Source organism: Colossoma macropomum, unplaced genomic scaffold (assembly GCF_904425465.1).
Source record: "Colossoma macropomum unplaced genomic scaffold, Colossoma_macropomum, whole genome shotgun sequence".
Taxonomy (NCBI): domain Eukaryota; kingdom Metazoa; phylum Chordata; class Actinopteri; order Characiformes; family Serrasalmidae; genus Colossoma; species Colossoma macropomum.
Window position 1 is genome coordinate 21,625,243 of NW_023494794.1, and position 19,148 is coordinate 21,644,390.

At 40.2% G+C, this 19,148-nt stretch overlaps 1 protein-coding gene across 2 annotated transcripts in view; it reads left to right on the forward strand.

The window, feature by feature from the left end:
- The window catches only part of ywhae2 (tyrosine 3-monooxygenase/tryptophan 5-monooxygenase activation protein, epsilon polypeptide 2), a 33,735-nt gene that overhangs the window by 5,638 nt on the left and 8,949 nt on the right, over nt 1-19,148 (forward strand). For both annotated transcript variants that reach the window (XM_036580579.1, XM_036580578.1), the window contains exons 2-4: nt 13,892-14,091; nt 15,454-15,560; nt 18,219-18,425. In XM_036580579.1, coding sequence (XP_036436472.1) covers nt 13,892-14,091; nt 15,454-15,560; nt 18,219-18,425 — 514 coding nt within the window. The remainder of the gene's footprint in view (nt 1-13,891; nt 14,092-15,453; nt 15,561-18,218; nt 18,426-19,148) is intronic.

Sequence of the window (19,148 nt, forward strand, 5' to 3'; positions counted from 1 at the left end):
GATTTCAGGACAAAAAGAGCTCATTTACATATATGAATGTTTCAAAGGCCAATATTGTGATAAAAACAAACAAGCAGAATATTATGCAGCCCTGCTGTGGACATGCACAGGAACACGAGTACAGTTAACTGTTACGGGTGTCAGTATTTGAGTACTTAGATCTATATTCATGTATTTGTTACAACCATGCAGTGATTGAGTGGACCCAGATCGGTTCAGACTTAAAAGCAACTTAGTGTTAAGATCATTTTAACCTTTTAAACTCCTTGAGACCACCGGTGGTTCCAAAACGCACTTCGTCATATTCTTCATAACTTCCATATTTCATAAGCTACATACAAAAGGTGGGGGTCGTATGAGAGCTGTAACTGTCTTCTTTCCAGTGAAATAGATGGGTGATATAATTTTAAACCCTTATAATAGAAGAAGCTGAAAGTCGACCCATTTTTTCCACAAATCTGGGCTATAAACTATAAACAGATGGCGTCTCTTCAGTGATCTGCTCTGTAAAAATTATTTTTATAACATAATACAAAGAGCGTCTAAGATTTTTGGCTTTCAGCAGTAAATTGTAAGCATATAGCAATATGTTTATGATCATAAAACACATGTTCTGTTAATTTGAGGGGAGCTTTTACAAAAAATAAGTAAATAAATAATATAAAAATGTACATTTATTTCATGCAGTTACTGAATAATTTGCTGTATGATTTGGTCATGTGAATTCAAATGGAAAAACCAAAATATACCTACGAGCATAAGGGGTTAACTGGTAGAGAGATTGTTCAGTGCGATGCTCGCTCTACCATTTAAGAATCGTTGTTTGAGATGCTTTTGGGAAACCCAGGCCTGTAAAAAGTGTGAGTTTTGTTAGGAGGTTGCGATTATGTAAGTATGCTGTGTCAGACTTTGTACTTCAAAACATGAGCACCTTAACGGGGTACCAAGGAGGCGTTACTAAAGACTTAAGAAGGCAGAGGTCGTGCGGTTGTAAATAGACTAAAGCCTTAAGTGGAAGCCTGAGTCGTTACTACTACTACTGCACTGGTTAGCTCTGGTGTTAGTGTTGCCTCATTAGCTCGTCTGAAGGTGCAGCCTCTGTTTCTAAAGCTTTATCCAACACAAAAACCTATTGGCTTATCTTGAAGTGACCAGAATTTCCCCTGACTTTTAAATAGTGAAACACGTTTTCAAACGTGCGGCTCTGTTTGCTGCTAAATTGTCTGATCTTTTGACTGATCTTTTGCAGCAGGCTAGCAGTATTTTGTGTATTATGAGTAAGAGCTAGGAAATTTTAAATGTGACACTTTGGCCAAAATGAAAAATGGAACCAAAACTATTTCTGAGGGAAACATGCCCACTCACTCTCTAAAGTGAGATCTCCTGGTTTAAAGACTAGATAAAGCCCCTTATGATGCTTTTTGAAGGTGCTTTGAGGAGGATACCTGGGCGCAAGTGGTATTTATTTATTTAGCTAGCTGGCTAGCTTACTGAATTATTTCTCTACCAAAGAACCTATTAAAGGCTTTTTCCAGGTCGGAATTCCCCTTTAACATCAGCCGAAGCTCTTTGTCTTCCTCCAAATATCTGTTCAATTACTCGGATACTCTATAGAAATCACTGAGAAGGCACAGTCCGTGTCTTGAAACTGAAGGTATTTCACTTAATGTGTCCTTTGCTCCACTTCTACAGTGCAGATGAAGATTTTTGGTGAGCTTTCCCTCCAGAGCTCGTCTCCACTCGAGCCCCGCTTAGCCGGCTGGAGCCCAAGAGGCAGAGAGTGCAGCTGGGGTCGGGCCAGGCAAGCGCGAAGGGGGAGGAATGCAGCCCGTGTGTGTGAGAGAGAGAGAGACAGAGCGAGAGTGGGGGGCAGGGGGTTGATTCTCTTCTCTTACATAAGCTCTGAAAAGAACAGAACAGGCTAGTCCAGTCCGGTCCCCCTCTGTGCATATGGAGCGCTAGCCCGGCCTCCTTGGAGGAGAAGGTCCTGCTAGAACAGTCTCTGTCTGTCTGTCTTCGTTTGGCTGCCTCTCTCAGTGTCTCCTTTTAGTTGCTCTTCATTTTACTTATTCATATAGCGCCTTCTATGATAGGTGCAAGCCGATGCGACAGTGGCAAGGAAAATGTTTACTGATAACAGTGCCTAGTGGTAGCATATATAATGCCAATAATAGAGGTCCTGAAATGGAGCCTTGTGGGACACCATACTTTAGTTTTATAAGTGCTGATTACTTGCTGTTTGCATTTACAAGCTGATAGCAACATGAAATAAGATCTGGTTTACGATTGTTAGTATTTGAGTCTACTGGCTATTTTAATGAGCAACCAGAATTTTCAAAATAAGGCCAAACAAATATTGACTTTAATGCACAATAACAAAATGTACAGAGCCTTTTATACAACAATTCTTTTGTATTTTTGTTGTTTTGTTCATTTTAGGGAAAAGTTAAACTAGGAAATAAACATTATGTGCGCCCAAAAATGTAAAGGTAATTTATAATTGCTTAACTGGGACGACCTCAGACAGTAATAATGACAATTATAATAATAATAAATAGAATTTAAAAGGAGGCCTTTTATCAGTCAGAAAACGAGCTGTTTATTATTCTTAGGTATTGGTTATAAATTGACCGGCACCGATTTGGAGGTGGTTAATTGTGGGTTTTATTGATTGTTTTTGGGCTTTATCTCTGCATCCGTGGTATAGTAAAATGCATATCGTTGGACGATGCCAAACAGACCAGTCATTTTAATAGCCGTATACCTCCTCCCGTACCTTCTATACCATTCAGCCGTCTCCTTTGTTCTTTCCCTGCTTGGCTATGAGGAAGTGAAGTGAAGTGAAGTGCAGCGCTGCTCTAGGCGCAGTGGGAGGGCCCCGTCTCTGGCCACCCAGCCGACCTGCAGGAATTCCAGCGCAGTGGCGTAATGGTGATTGCCCCCCCCACCCCACCCCCCCGCCTTTCCCTGCCCTGCCAGGCACTTCTACACCGTGCAATCTACAGCAAGGACCAAGTCATACATCAGCCTCACCTCTCACACTACCTCTCTCGCACTCTCAGCAGAGAGTTACGCCCTGCTACTGCGCTTTTTTCCGGCTCTCGAGACGCTGAGTAATTAAAGATATCAATCTAATGGCTTTTTCATATTTCTCAGGGGAGTCACTCCCTCGTTGAAACAGAGGTACATTTTGTTAACACTTTTTTTTTTTTAAAATTATAGGATGCCATAAAAAAACACTTCCATAATGAATCTCTCAAAAAAAGAACCTTTGAAATGATGTTGCTGTCGACAGGAACCTGATATCTCCAAACTTGACAGGAGAAGGAAAAAAGTGGTAATAACTTTGAATGGGACTTAATGTAATGAGATTTTAATTTTTTGAACATTTTCCATTGGTTAGTTGAAAATTTTAATACAATGCAAAAGGCTGCTGTAGTTTTCAAAAAAAAAAAAAACCTGACACAAAGTTTTGCAAGTGTAAAGAACCATTTTAATGTCCAAATAAGGCAAAGGTCATACACTGAAAGTTTTTTTTTTTTTTCTAGTGATTCACCAAAGTGGTATTCTTGGTCCAAAGCAAAACTGAAATTTAAAAAAAGCTGGTAATAAATAAAAATGGTTTACATAAAATAGTCTTATTAAAGTATATAATACAGTATGATTATATATACTATAATTACAGTATGTCCGTTGCCACGAAATGACACCAGAGAAGGACTGATCATCCAAGGAGAATCCCAGGATCTTTTTTCTGTTATTTGTGAATTTTCGTTGTTTGTCTGCTCACTGACTTTGTATCTGCTTCTGTTTTGCTGTATTCTTGGTGTCGAGCAGGACATCATGTTTTTAAATGGTGCCAAACCTGTATTGGAGAAGTTCTTAAAGTTTTTGATACTTGGCACGAGCACTGATTTATAAATCGCTCAACTAGTGTCCCACGTAGCAGTTGGACATGGTGACATTTTCGCTGTTGATCCGCTGCTACTCACACTGTTTGAACATGCCTGCACTGACTGGCTCTGGAGTGGCAGAAATAACTGCCGTTTTTAGTCACCGTTTCTCATTTTGTATTGATATTCAGTGATAACTTCATTATAGGCTTATATGATCTTTGTTTCAGCCATCTTTCTCTTTCTTCTGTGGCTGAGATCACCTCTACGTTTTTCCTAGAACTCTACATCCAAGCCCAGAACCATTCAGAGCCTTTGAACCCAGAAGTGCGTCAGTTTGAACCTTGGATTTTCCCTTATTCTTTGTTAAGGCTCACGCAAGGCTTTGGGTTTCAGCAGCATATGCAGGGGCACTCTTCCTATTGGTCGAGCCAAGCTGACTCCTGTTTCTCCAGAGGTTCCATAGCTATGTTTGGAGCACCATATATCACTCCAGAACGTTGTGCATCAGCACATGAGCACAGATGGGCTTCGGCCAAGTGTTCTACTACAGAAGGCTGTTCCGCTTTTCCATTCCAATGACATCATCTCTCCTGCTTATCTTCATGGAGCTCTCATTCTCTGGTGTCTGACAGAGGCTGGCCCTGCCCTGCTCTTGTCTGACTGAGTTATGAATGGACTCCTCCCTGCGTGCCTGGGCTTGACTCGCAAATGCCTGCCCCACTAGAAATGGCTGGCGGCCATGTCCGCATGCGCTAAGCGCAGAACCCCGTCCAGGACACTGCAGCACTTCATGGTGTTGGAATATGATGCGTTTGGTTTTGCCCTAGTCTGAGATCAGTTCTGCCTCTGGCCTTCTTGTTGACTTAGCTTGGGAAAGCGGGTCCTGGATCAGCATAAACAGGCAAGGCTCCACTCAGCACAATCAGTAATGGATGGCCTTTCCTGTGCTCTGCTGTGCTAAGGGTGCTGGCAACCCCCCAGCCTCTCCATTAGAGAGGAAGCGAGCGGGGTGGAAATGATGCTTTTAAAGGGTGCCTCCTCCTAATCTCTTTAAAGATCTAAAAATGGATGAAGAACAGTGCAAGGAAATGCTGCTTCATGTGCAAGGCTGACTGGAAAGAGTCGCTTTTGCCAACACTTATTAGTCTGGATGCTCTTCCGCCATGTTTCCCAGGCACTAGCGGCAGGTTGGACGTATTTGTAGTCAGGGCAGGTTGGTGGTAGTATAATTGACCTTGTTCATTTGAATTAGCACTAGGCTGTGAAATATTAGCTGATGAGTAATTGCAGCTAATTTGTATTTTTATTTATTTATTTATTTTTTTGGGTCCCATTCCACCTTAAACGGTGCAGCAGTTATTTTTATAATGTGTGAGGTTCCAGAATGTAACTGCTGCACCATTTAAGGTGGAACGGGAAAACTTTAACAAGAAGCTGGCAAGAAGGAAGCCAACTTCAGCCTCATTGTGCTCTGTGACTAAAGTCAAGCTGATATTTAACTTTACTGTCCGGTGTCACGTGTTCAACTCAGAACATGGGAAATTAATTATTTAATGGGGTGAAGCATTCCAAAGCTAATGGTGATGCTAATGACACACTGCATTCACTTAAGACAAAATGGTGAATGGTTAGGTAAAAGAAATAAGGGCTGAATTAAATATCTTAACATCTTTTCCACTCTTTTCGGGAGATCTGGATGGTCATTTAACCAGGGGCTGCCAGACTTTTGCATATGGCTGTATTTCATTTGTGTGGATGAAAATGCACCCTGTTTTGTTTGCGACGTAAACACTGGTTATTGCATTCAGATTAGAGGTGGGTGCCTTTGATGGTTTATTATCATTAGTGTAATATGTTACTTCACAATATGCTTTTCTGATTGTATGGTGGATGTCAGTACTGGCTGGCGATAATGACGTTTTAGGGCCACTGTTAATAAAAATAGTAGACTTCGAGGAAAAAAGTCATATTTAGAGAAATATTTAGAGAATAAAATAGTAGTAATAAGAGAACAAAATATTTCGAGGATAAAGTGGGCTAACTGTACGGGGGCTGCCATAAGGCATTGGGCTCTCGGTTGCTGTACTGGCGACGGAGATGTCCACACACTCCTGTCTCTTTGTGGATCAATCATTTTGATCATCAGTCTCACTGTCTGTGAACCTACATGCCCTCTTTGAATGGCGCGGAGATGAAGCCACCGATAGCCGTGTAGACGACCCTGCCTGCGATTCTCCTTCAGCAGAACGGACAGACAGTTTCCTCCGAGTCCGTCTGGTTCTTCATTATAGATAAACACAGTTTCCTGCACAGCCATTTCAGCCATGTCTTATACTAAAAACACTCTGGTGCTGATGTGCCAGGAGAGACAGGGAGACTGAATGTGTCTTTATGGGTGAAGTTGATATGAAAGTATAACTCTACCAACTCCTCAACACCTCATGGACGTGCTGCCTTCCCTTTGCAAAGCCTTTGGCCATAATATTGTGACTTTTCCTGATATTACTGCCACTTCAATGTCGTAATTCTAAAACCTTTTTTTTTCTCGAAATATTATGACTTATTACAACTTTATTCTCGAAGTCTACTATTTTTATTTTTATTAACAGTGGCCCTAAAACGCCGTCGTAGGCTGGCTGACTGCATGTTTCATTACAAACAGGGCGTAATATGTCCTGCTATTTTAGTGCAAGTAAAATCAGTGTACTGACATTTTCCAATAGCAGTTTTTAAACGTGGCAGTACTGGTGCTTGTTTGTCTGTCCCGACCTGTCAAACCTCAGAAAATGAAATACCGTTTGTCATATCTTGTGAAAATACCTAACCATCATAATGTCATGTTTTTGCCATGTAACCCTCTCCTAATTCAGACTGATGTCCAACCTCTAACCATGTCTGGTGCTTACTGCATTAACAAGTCTGCAGTCCACTGGAGTAGCTGATAGTATCACCCCAGATGGAAAACATTATGCAATAACTGGAATTTGCTATATCTGTCCTGCATCAGAAATAACAGTAGAGGAGAACAGAGAATCAAATGACTCCTTTACTAGAACCTCATCCAACTTCAACATCTCTCTCCCGTGTGTGATCAGATCTGCCATCAATGTTTTGAGAGCTATAAATGGATTTTATGGAGAATATAACCATGGCATCAGTCTGTAAATTTCTTTGAGCTAATTTCAGCGCCACACACTCTCAGAGAGCTGCATCACTTAGCAACAAAGTCGGCATTACATCTCGCAGGAGTAGCTTCAGTTTAAATACTCAATTTGGCAAATGGCCTTTTTTACAGCGATAGATTGTCACATTATGTTACAATAAGCTTTTCTGAGCATATGGTGGATTAATTAATTACTTAAACAATTTCCAGCTGCAAGTTTGGTTATAAAGAGAGTGTAATTAGTTCTGTTTAGTTAGATTTAGTGCAGCACAGTACATGAAATGTGAAACAGTGCGTCTTAATCTGATACCACAGTGCAAATGTGGCAGTGTGCACAGTGGAGATCGGACATTATGTTAATTATGCGTTTAATGCAATTGCATTGTGTGAACACAAGTTTGCTGCACCAGTCACAGCTCACTGCAGCGCTTTTCTAGCTCTAGTGTTGTTAGTAAGCTGTGCAACAACATGATTATAGACATTTTTCGTCTTTTGAGTTTGTTCAGAATAGTGTGTGAGTGCCGAATTGCGAATCGAATCTTGGGCTGAGTGTGTTATTGTTGCAGTTGGTGTAGTGTAGCTTGTAATACTGCTGTCTACACAGCAGACTGGGGTTTGATTCCCTGCCCAGGCAGGCACAAAGGCTCTCCACCAGGGGTCGCAACCCAAATGTTAAGATGTGCCATTTTGCCCTTTCAACAAAGATCAGTCCACCTTGGGGGACACAACATTGTATGTCTATTTTATTGAAGTAACGTTTTACCATCTTGGCTAAAAATGTCTTAATATGTGCAAACTAATGTCCTGGTATAGACTAAAAAATAAAATATAAACGAAAACTCAGACTTACTTTGCTCTGCTGTAGCTCAGCCATAGCCGCTTTTCTCGCATCTCCATCAGGAAACGTTTCCTCAGAAGTAGAATAGTTTCTTGTAAATTATCTCTGTGTTCGTTTTTATGAGGCTGAAGTCGCTTCTCATTCGCCAGCTTCTTGTTCTAAATTTCCCGTTTTGCCTTAAATGGTACCTGAGGCACCAGAATGTACCTGCTGCACCATTTAAGTTGGAACTGGAAAATTCGAACAACGAGATACTGACTTCAGCTTCGCAACAATGTAGTGTTTGATAGTTTCTCATTGTAGATTAAATGTACCAGGAAACCAGCCAGAGTGCTTATAAATGCAAATGAGTCCGTTCGTCTTAAATCTTTCTCTTTGCCGTTTTTTTTTTTAGCAACTAGCTAGGCAAGATTGTTGTCTGCGCTCCTATGGTGACCAGCGGCCTCTGCGCCAATCGTCAGGGTTAAAGGATGAATTAAGTTACACGTTAACTTCAGCGTTTAAGACCATTTTTTGTTAAAACTGTCTTAGAACGATCAGCAGAGCTTTATTTTACTGCAAAGGAGGATTATTTTATTTTTACCTAAAACTCTAATTCTGCTGTGGAGCCACAACAGGGCAGTAAAAGAGCTGCATGTTGTCGACCCCTGGATTATACCATTGAAAGTCCTTGGACAAGACGCTGCAATCACCCTCCTCTATAACATGATTCAAGTGTAGGCTGCTCTGGATAAGAGCATCAGCCAAAGTTGCGCCCCTAAACCTCGTAACAACCCCCTCAAACTAAACCTCACTGTTTCAGTATTATTACTGAGACTGTGCTTGAAAGGCCAGTTCTGTTCATCCTTCTTTCCCTCCATTTAAAAGCCTTTAAAGCAGCTGATTTTCATTTTTTCATTGTTAATTTAACTTGAACTTTTTCATGTTTTATTCTGTTCTTTATTTCTTTTTTTCATGCTTCCTTTTTTCCTTCCTTTTCTTCTGTCCTTCTTTTTACTCTTATTTTCTTCCATCCTTCCTTTCTTCATTTACTCCTTTCTTCTGTCCTTTTGATTTCCTTCCTTCCGCTCTTTATTTATTTCGTTTTCTTTCCCATTTCTATTACGTTTGTTTATATATTATGATGTTTTCTTGTGTTGCTAGTAATTTTTTTCCTTCTGGAAATGCAAATCTGCTCATTTTTCTTTTCACACCGAGCCCAACTTTATTATTTTTTACAGTGCTGCTTTTTTAAAATACATTTCCTCACCTCTGTTGAACAAGCAGTACCTGCAGTCCCTCCAGATAAGCTGACTTTGTATGTAGATTAATAGCTTTAATTGTGTAGTGCTGACTCTTACTGAGCCCCGGTGAAAAGCTCGAGGGCTAGAACACTCTTTAACCTGCTGTCTCTACCTATGCAGGACAGGCATTCAGCCATTCTTAACAGCCAAGAATTCCCCCCACCTTTAGGGTTGCTCAGCAACAAGCTCAGTGGGAAAGGTCGAAGGTGAGTGTGGTTAGAAATAACCACAGTGCACTGCTCTGGTACTTTGTACTGATAGTGTGGAGTAACTCCATATCTACACTAGATCCTGCCTTAGATCCATATAACAGTCTCTGTCTGATACGTAGAGGCAACCTTAGTGTGGTTTGTCTACGATTTTGTCTAAAATCTTACAAAAAACTGATTTTCTTTGAAAATTGAAGTGATCTGACTTGGTTAGTGAGCTGCAGCTAACAGCGCCACATATAGTCCTCAAATGCAGTATAGACACTGAAATCGGGGGTGATGACTTTTCACAGTGTTGGTATTTCATGTGTAAAACATTTGTTCATAAAGGTTTGTTTATGTGTGTTATATGTTAAAGAAACATCTGTGTTAATGATTCTTTTGATTTGTAGCATTTAAAATAGATTATTGAGCAATGCAAATTTTGCATGGGACGCTTTTTTTTTAATCAAAGCAGTTGATATTCTTATCGATGCATCAGGGAATTAAAATTAATCATTACACGTCACTGTTACGTTCCAGGCTGCTGGTTGCTCATGCTGTTCAAACGTAGCAGGCTAAGATGACTGTGGAGAATGTACTGTTAGTATTCAGTATTCAGCGTAAGCACTTTTTAAACACATGCTGGAATACAGGAGTTGATTTTGGCTAAATGCTGCTGCACTGATGCTGTGAGCGTTTGTCTCTTTCCACCCTCTTCATTCTGAGTGGTAATTGTCCTCCTCGACCTACTGAAATTTCATTGCTGCACTCGTTATAAGAAGCCCATATTCCAAGTATGATTATACTCCTCGCCAACCACTGCTGACCGCATGGATTTCTGACTCCTTGGTTGATTCTGTATATGTGAGGATATCAGTGGAGTAGAACTGGGTACTGCAGCTGCATCCAGTACCTTTGGGATGAGTTGGAGTGATTCAGATCATCCAACATCAGTACCTGACCTCACTAATGCTCTTGTGGCTGAAGTGTAAAGGCTTCACAGAAGAGTAGAGGCTGTAACTTCGGCAAAAGTGGCCAAACTCCCCATTAACATCCTTGATTTCCGAAGAAACACTGGAGCAGATGTCTAAAAACTTTTGGACATAATAGGTTGGCGAAGTTCACACTGGTGTTGCAGATGTTAGTGACTGTTAGGCTTTTTTGAAATAGTTGCAGACAAACTGATTGATACCCTCACAAAACACGCTTCACAGCAATAGGTTGTCTCCTTTTATGACAGTGGGGTAAATAGAGTGCAGTGGGGTAATTTAGCCTTAAAAATAAATGGCCTTAAAAGAGATTTCCCCCAATTCTTCTAAATGTCTGTATAATTAAATAGTTAAGATGTAAACAAAGTCATTCAGAGTGGGTTGAGGCTAAATACTCTGTTCTAGAGAAGCTTACCGAGTCACAGTGGTTCACAGAGGCAGTGATAGGAACCAGACATCCACCTCTAAAAGCTCCCTCACGAAATGGTTTCTAACACTCTGCCTGATGCCTGAGGCTTTTTTACTGTAGATTTGAGAAAGTTTTGGCCGAGAAGATGTTTTTAACATGGATTTATGACGGCGGGATCCTTGCAGGGCAATGTAAGCCAAAATAGTCCCTAAAGAAAACTTATTTTCATCATTAACATGACATAAAAACTCACGAATAAGGTTCACTGGTCATTTTGGGCAGTAAGTTAAATGGATATTTGCATTCCTGACGTCTGGTTCCTATCACCACCATTGTAAAGAAATCAGTCAGTAAGTTTCTCTGCAATGAATCATTTCATATCAAACCACTCTGAATTACCAGTTATATCTCAACCACTGAATTCTGTAGAAATTTAGAAAGTTTGGTGGAATTACCCCTTTTAATATAGTCAATACCGATCCATTAACATGTGACTGGATCAGGGCTGGGACGTCCCTATCAAGATGTATTGTTCATGTTCATCATTAATTTTATATGTATGTATATATGTGTGTGTGTGTGTGTGTGTGTGTGTGTGTGTGTGTGTGTGTGTGTGTGTGTGTGAGATAAAGTGTTGGTTTTAAAGCTGACACATTTGTGGTCAGCACAAAAATGTTACCTCAGCAAAACTCATTCATCTTAATGACCTGCACACCAAAGAGTTCACAAACAAGTCACAGTAATAACAGGTCCAAAGTCTGACTGTACTTTACGAAACCAGATAAGAGTCAGAGGCCTCACACAGCTAACTGGCATGTTTGAAATCGAATGACGTGTAGGGCAGCACATTTAGTCTCACATTGGTGTCTGTTTATGGGATTCTCTTTCTCAGATGCCTGATCTGGTGCTGAGAGAGGAGACCAGGCAGGCTGTCTACTAAAGCCCACAAGTCTACATAAATCTTTGTTAGCCCCCTTTTACCGTGCTCTTTAATGGTCAGGGCCACCACAGAGCAGGTATTATTTGGGTGATGGATCATTCTCAGCACTGCAGTAACACTGACGTGGTGGTGACGTGTTAGTGTGTGTTGCGCCGGTATGAGTGGATCAGACAGCAGTGCTGCTGGAGTACATTGTTTGGAACAGAATGTGGTTTAGAGCTGTATTAGTATGTTCATGGCTGAGTATCGTTGAAGGCGCAGTACGAAGCAGTGCTAGTTGTGGTGGGGGGGGATTTTAGTAATGCTCCCACTTTGTAAGTAGCTTAGCTTGTTTTCTCTGACACATCAGACGCACAAAGTAGTGAATGGGAATAAATATATATATATATATATATATATATATATATATATATATATGTATATATATATGTATATATATATATATATATATATATATATATATATATATATATATATATATATATATGTATGTATATATATATATATATATATATATATATATGTATATATATATATATATATATATGTATGTGTGTGTGTGTGTGTCCTCTAGTCCTTCATCAGTGGACACAGGACGCTGTTGTCTGGATATTTTTGGTTGGTGGACTATTCTCAGTCCGGCAGTGACACTGAGTTGTTTAGAAACTCCAGCAGCACTGCTGTGTCTGATCCACTCGTACCAGCACAACACACACTAACACACCACCACCACGTCAGTGTTACTGCAGTGCTGAGAATGATCCACCACCCAAATAGTACCTGCTCTGTGAGGGTCCATGGGGGTCCTGACCACTGAAGAACAGGGTAAAGGGGGCTAACAAAGTATGCAGAGAAACAGATGGACTACAGTCTGTAACTGTAGAACTACAAAGTGCACCTATATAGTAAGTGGAGCTGATAAAATGGACAATGAGCATAGAAACAAGGCAGTGGTCATAATGTAACATAACTCTTCACTCTGTTTGTTTACATCCACATTTATTCCAGAATTTCTCATGGTTGTCCCTGGATGTTCTGATTTACAAGATGAAATCTGTCATAGTTATACAAAATGAATCCATGATCCATATTCAGACATTTTTGTCACACCCGGCTCCTTATATGTGGATTATAGTCTTAACTTATTTTAAACTGCTAAAAAATGGTACATTTTCGTTGAGAGACGTCATTATCAGCTGTAATAAGGTTTCAATCATCAGTTACTCTATCGGCCTAGAAATTCTGTCACTGCATGCCAAGATTCCTGCTGCTCCTGCTGCGGCTTTATGGACACTCTTGCGGCTCATCCAGGATCTGCTGCACTAATCTGGTCTCAACTTATCAACCATGCTGATTAGCCACTGAGGCTCGACGCTTACACTGGGAAATACACAGTGGTGTCTTTGTGGTGCTCTGGATATGTGATTGTGAAATACATAGTCTAGTCATAGCGAGCAAGAGCACCTTTACTTAGCAGCGAGTCACCTTCTGTTGTAGTTTCCATTTGTTAAAGATGTCAACCCAAAGTGAAGATGTTGGCAGGGGGAGAGGGACCACCGAAATTCAGGCCGCAAAACCTTTCCATCTGAAAATGGGTCACGATTTCTACGAAGAATATTAGACAAGCAGTTTATAATCACTGTTCATACCAAGTATCACGAGGAGGTACAGTGCTGAGGAACTTCTCCTCCACAGGTTTGATACTTGAAAACGCAACATCCTACTTGATACGCAGAATATAGCAAAACAACAGGAGCAGAGTGGAAAGTTCCTGCTAGAGCACTGACGCCATCTGTAGCCACAAGTTTTGAAATAATGAAAAAATGTACAAATGACAGAGCCAAAGTGCAACGAATAACTAAAAAACAATGGAAATAACTTTTAGGTTAACACCAGTTCTCTGTTGTTGAGGATGTTGGTAGACTACATACTTTTATGTTACTGAAGTTCAGTAATTTAAATTGTTCATCTATTGTCAGTTCAGTTTCTTTCAGTTTTGGCCAGGAAATGTATCATTTCCTCAAACATTATTAATAATTATTTCATACTAAAATGAATTGATTTGTATTGAAATTTGAGGTTTTGTGATGCATCTAATCATTTCTTAAAGTACCGTAATCATTGTAAGGTCAGAAATTGACACGCCTTGCTCATTGGATGTCTTTCTGTGTGCACTCTGCAGAAATGGTGGAGTCCATGAAAAGCGTGGCAGGGAAGGACGTGGAGCTGACCGTTGAGGAGAGGAATCTGCTGTCTGTGGCCTATAAGAACGTGATTGGTGCACGGAGAGCCTCCTGGAGGATAATCAGCAGTATCGAACAGAAGGAGGAGAGCAAAGGAGGAGAAGACAAACTCAAAATGATCCGGGAATACAGACAAACGGTGAGCTCTAGTCTGTGTTTAATCACTGTGGATTAGTTGCTTTCTCCCTTTTTTTAAACGGACCATATCTTACACTTTTTAAATTTTTTTAATTTATTTATTCTCTTATGACATTTGTGTGGATTTGTGTGCCAGAAACAATAATTTAATCCACTTTTCCTGTCTAGTTCTTAACCTTTCTTACACTGTTTTTGTAATTATGCCTTTTAATGAGCTCTTCTGTATTGGGCCTCATTCAAAAAGTAGTCCTGAAACACTCCTTATAACTTCATTGACAATAGGTGGCGCTAAACTGCTGTAGGCTGTACAGGCAGATACACTCACCAAGCACTTTATTGTTTCTCTGTATACTTTATTAGCCCCCTTTTACCTTGTTCTTCAGTGGTCAGGAACCCCACAGGACCACCACAGAGCAGGTATTATTTGGTTGGTGGATCATTCTCAGCACTGCAGTGACACTGACGTGGTGGTGGTGTGTTAGTGTGTGTTGCGCTGGTCTGAGTGGATCAGACACAGCAGTGCTGCTGGAGTTTTTAAACACCTTGGTGTTGCTGCTGGACATCAGCCAAAAATATCCAGCCAACAGCGTCCTGTGACCACTGATGAAGGGCTACAGGATGACTAACACAAAATGTGCAGCAACAGATGAGCTACTGTCTCTGACTTTACATCTACAAGGTGGACCAACAAGGTAGGAGGGTCTAATAGAGTGGACAGTGAGTGGACACAGTGATTTAAAAAACCTCCAGCACTGCTGTGTCTGATCCACTCGTACCAACACAACACACACTAACACACCACCACCACATCAGTGTCACTGCAGTGCTGAGAATGATCCACCACACAAATAATGCCTACTGTTTGGTGGTCCTGAGCATTGAAGAACAGGGTAAAAGGGGGCTAACAAAGTGTGCAGAGAAACAGATGGACTACAGTCTGTAACTGTAGAACTACAAAGTGCTCCTATTTGGTAAGTGGAGCTGATAAAATGGACAATGAGTGTAGAAACAAGGTGTTCCTAATAAAGCGCTCAGTTATATGAGCGCTTTATTAGGGCTTGGTTTCCATATATGGACACTGGCCTGGGAAGAGAAGGGTACGTTTTGAAACTGCTAACAGTGTTTAAATAATATGTCAAACAAGAAATTCTGTAATTTTAGAACTTTATAACTGAACTCATTGTTTTTGGCTGTGTTAGTGTATTGCTAAGCAGAGGCTTTTCTCTTTTCTTGCGCTGTTTGTATGTGCATTTGTCTCCAAACGATTGATCTCAAAAATGAGCATTATTGTCAGTTATGTGCATCTCTTTTGTTTTTTTTTATTTACTGTGCATAATAAACTTTTTTCCTCTTTTGTGCATAGGTCGAGAAAGAGCTGAAATCAATCTGTAACGACATTCTGGATGTACTGGACAAACACCTCATTCCTGCAGCCAACACAGGAGAGTCGAAGGTTTTCTACTACAAAATGTGAGTCCTTATTCAAAGTAAAGCACACATGCCATTCAGTGCCTCCTTTTTATGGAGGCTTTAGCTGAACTCACTCACAGTCGTATGCAAAAGTAAGTTAACACACCCTCTACACAGAACAACCTTAAATATGACATTTTAATGCATAATTTCTGTTTATTTGCTGTGTTTAACATATTGGAAGTAATAAAAATAAGATAAAACGTGCCGTAACGTTTGCACAGGCAGCATTGTTTTTTCCTCATTTTATTAAATTCAGCAAATAAACAGTGATTATGCATCACAGTGTGCAGATGCATGTTCTCTGTAGGGGATGTGGTAACTTATTTTCACTTAGAAAATCAACAAAACGTCATTTGACCAGGTGCGCCCAAACTTTTGCATACGACTGAATGTTATTCTGGCTATTAGTGTTAATGGGTTATCATGGTAACAGCCCACAGTGGTTATGATAACCCATTTCCTTTACTGTTTAATGACCTGTTGTGCATTTGTTGATTTATTTCATGCAAATTATATCAAGAGACTAGCATTACTGCATGTAACCTAACTGAACTTTTAAATGTGCTGGGTGACGTGATGTGTCCTACAATAACACCACATTTGTTGTATGTAATTTAAATGCGATTGTTCTACAAACGTTAGCTGTTGAGCTGTTCTGGTTGGTTGCGTTCAGTGCTGCAGGCAGATATCATGCCTGTTGAAAAAGCTGTATATATGGTGTAATATGTGCTTTAGGACGTACAGACCACAGCATCAAAAACTCGTGTCTCAGCTCTTGTAGATCAGGAGAAACGGGGCGTTTTACAGTACTTTAGGCGAAATGGCAAGTCTCAGACTCAGATCACCTGGAGTGTGCTAGCCAAGTAGTTTTCTCCCAGAGGAACATTATGAACCTTCACTACATTATTTATAGTCATTTAGTTAAAGGGAAATTCTACCAAATTTGCAAAATTACTTAGTCATTCAATGGTTTAGATGTAAACAAAATCGTTCAGAGTGGTTTGGTGTGAAATGTGCCTTTCCAGAGAAATTTACTGAGTCAAAATTGTTCACCATTATAGTACTAGGAACCAGACATCCGAAGCACTTCATGGCTCTAAAAGCTACATCCAGTTAAGTTATTACACAAAACGGTTATAAATGCATTGCTTGATACATGAAGCATTGTTTTGTGTTTTGTTATAAAGTTTTGGCCTAAAACATATTTTCAGTATAAACTTTTGCTCCAGGATCACTTCCGTGTTTCCTCTCAAAACTGTGTTCTTAACTGAGATCCGTACATGTGAGCTAACAGGCTTTTCTTATTAGCCTGTAGCTACAGCCGTTCAACACGGCTAATGCCAGCCACAGCTTTTGATTTAGATTTTTTGACAGTTCATTTTTACGGTTTTCTTACCTGTTTGGAAAATTGCAGAGCATGCAGGGAACTTCGAGGAGGTCTGTTTACAAAATGTCGTAGATCCTTATCAATTTCACTCACAAATGTTTCTTACCTTGATTCCAGTTTCTGCTGGAGGAAAACAGCTGGTGTTTAAATCTACAGCTCAGTCAGACCCTTCTCCAAAAAATAGTACCCAATGAAAACACATTTTTTCAATTTAGCACTATTTTATTATTATCAGCGTGACATGTAAAAACTTACAAGACGCAAAAAAGTTCACTGGTCATTTTGGATAGCAGAAAAAAACTGATATTTGTAATGTAGACCTAATGATGTCTGGTTCCTAGTACTACAGTGGTGAACAATTTTGACTCTGTAAACTTCTCTAGAAAGGCGCATTTCACACCAAACCACTCTGAATGATTTTGTTCACATCTAAACTATTAAATGATTAATTAATTTTGTAAAATCAAAGGGAGTTCCCCTTTAAGTGGGTCTTCATCAGTGTTTTCTAGCAATTCTTCTGTTGCTACAACTACTATTACTACTACAACTGCTACTACTACTACTAATAATAATAATAATAATAATAATAATAGTAATAGTAATAATAGCGTGTTTCTGCTATATATTTAGGGTTAGGTTATTTATTGTTTGTGCCATATAACTGAAAACTTTATTAGGAACACCGCTGCTTCAGAATTTTATGAAATGTCATGAAGTTGCAATTACAAAACTCTGCAGAGGCCTTTTAATATGACTTAACGGTTACAGGAAGTGGACGAACATTGCGCAAACAATCCGAGCCGAGTTGAGCCGAAGCACTGCTGTGTCTGATCCACTCGTACCAGCGCAACACACACTAGCACACCACCACGTCAGTGTCACTACAGTGCTGAGAATGATCCACCACCCAACTAATACCTGCTGTGTGGGGGTTCTAACCATTAAAGAACAGGGTTAAGGCGTCTTAACAAAGTATGCAGAGAAACAGATGGACTACAGTCTGTAACTGTAGAACTACAAAGTGCACCTGTGTGTTAAGTGGAGCTGATAAAATGGACAGTGAGTGTAGCACTTAATGAAGTGGCCTGTCAGTGTAAAGTTCAGCAGCTGCACAATGACTTCTCTTAAACTTGGTTTGAGAAAAGGTGACGCTTATTGTCTGTAACCCACTGTAGGCTACAGATTTAAAATGGGTCTCACGCTCTTAAACACTGCTTAGAGCAATTTCTGTTCAGCTGTCAGAAGTATTTGTGTGTGCGTGTCTACAGGAAGGGTGACTACCACAGGTACCTGGCAGAGTTCGCCACGGGCAACGACAGGAAGGAAGCAGCAGAGAACAGTTTGGTAGCGTACAAAGCAGCCAGCGACATCGCCATGATCGAACTGCCGCCCACGCACCCCATCCGCCTGGGCCTGGCCCTCAACTTCTCCGTCTTCTACTACGAAATCCTCAACTCCCCGGACCGCGCCTGCAGGTCAGCTCTACGAATCGTCTCCTACCCGCATATACAGTTTTATGCATTAGTTCAGGCACCCCAGCTAAATATTATTGATGATTTTTTTTTAAATGTGCAAATAAGTAAATAAAAGCTCTACAAGAAACTTAAGAATTTACCTTTTTTTGCTATTGTAACTGCAGTTACTTTATATTTGAGTAACCTAGAGAGAAAAAAAGAAAGAAAAATTAAAGTTTGGACACTCAAAATGGCTTATCTAGATATTTTTTTATTTTAAGCTAAAGTTGACTTTTGTGGTGAGTTTGCAGGTAGTTTCCCTCCGATCCATGCAGATCATGTTTGTTAAACAACACTGCACAGTAGAACAGTGCACCAACACTTCCAGCAGGTCCTTTGCTATCATATGGGCGTTTTGCTTTGCCTTTCTGTCCAGCATACAGTTCTATCTGAGACTTTTTGGTTTTCAGCGGTTCCCCTTAACTGCAATTTCTTAAAGACATTTTAGACAGTGGTTGTTGCTTGTTAGCGCAAGATTGGACGAGTCAGATAGTTTATTACTCTCACAGCATAAACTAATGACAGTTCTTGTCCTTCCTAACCAGTCCTGAGGAGTCAGTTAAAGCCTAACAAGTAAATTAAGTTCTGAGATTTTACACCTGGAAGAGTGTCCAAACTTTTGCACATACCACAATTACTTTGGGTTTTTTTTAGTTTTTTTAAGTTAATCAGATGTAAAGTAAC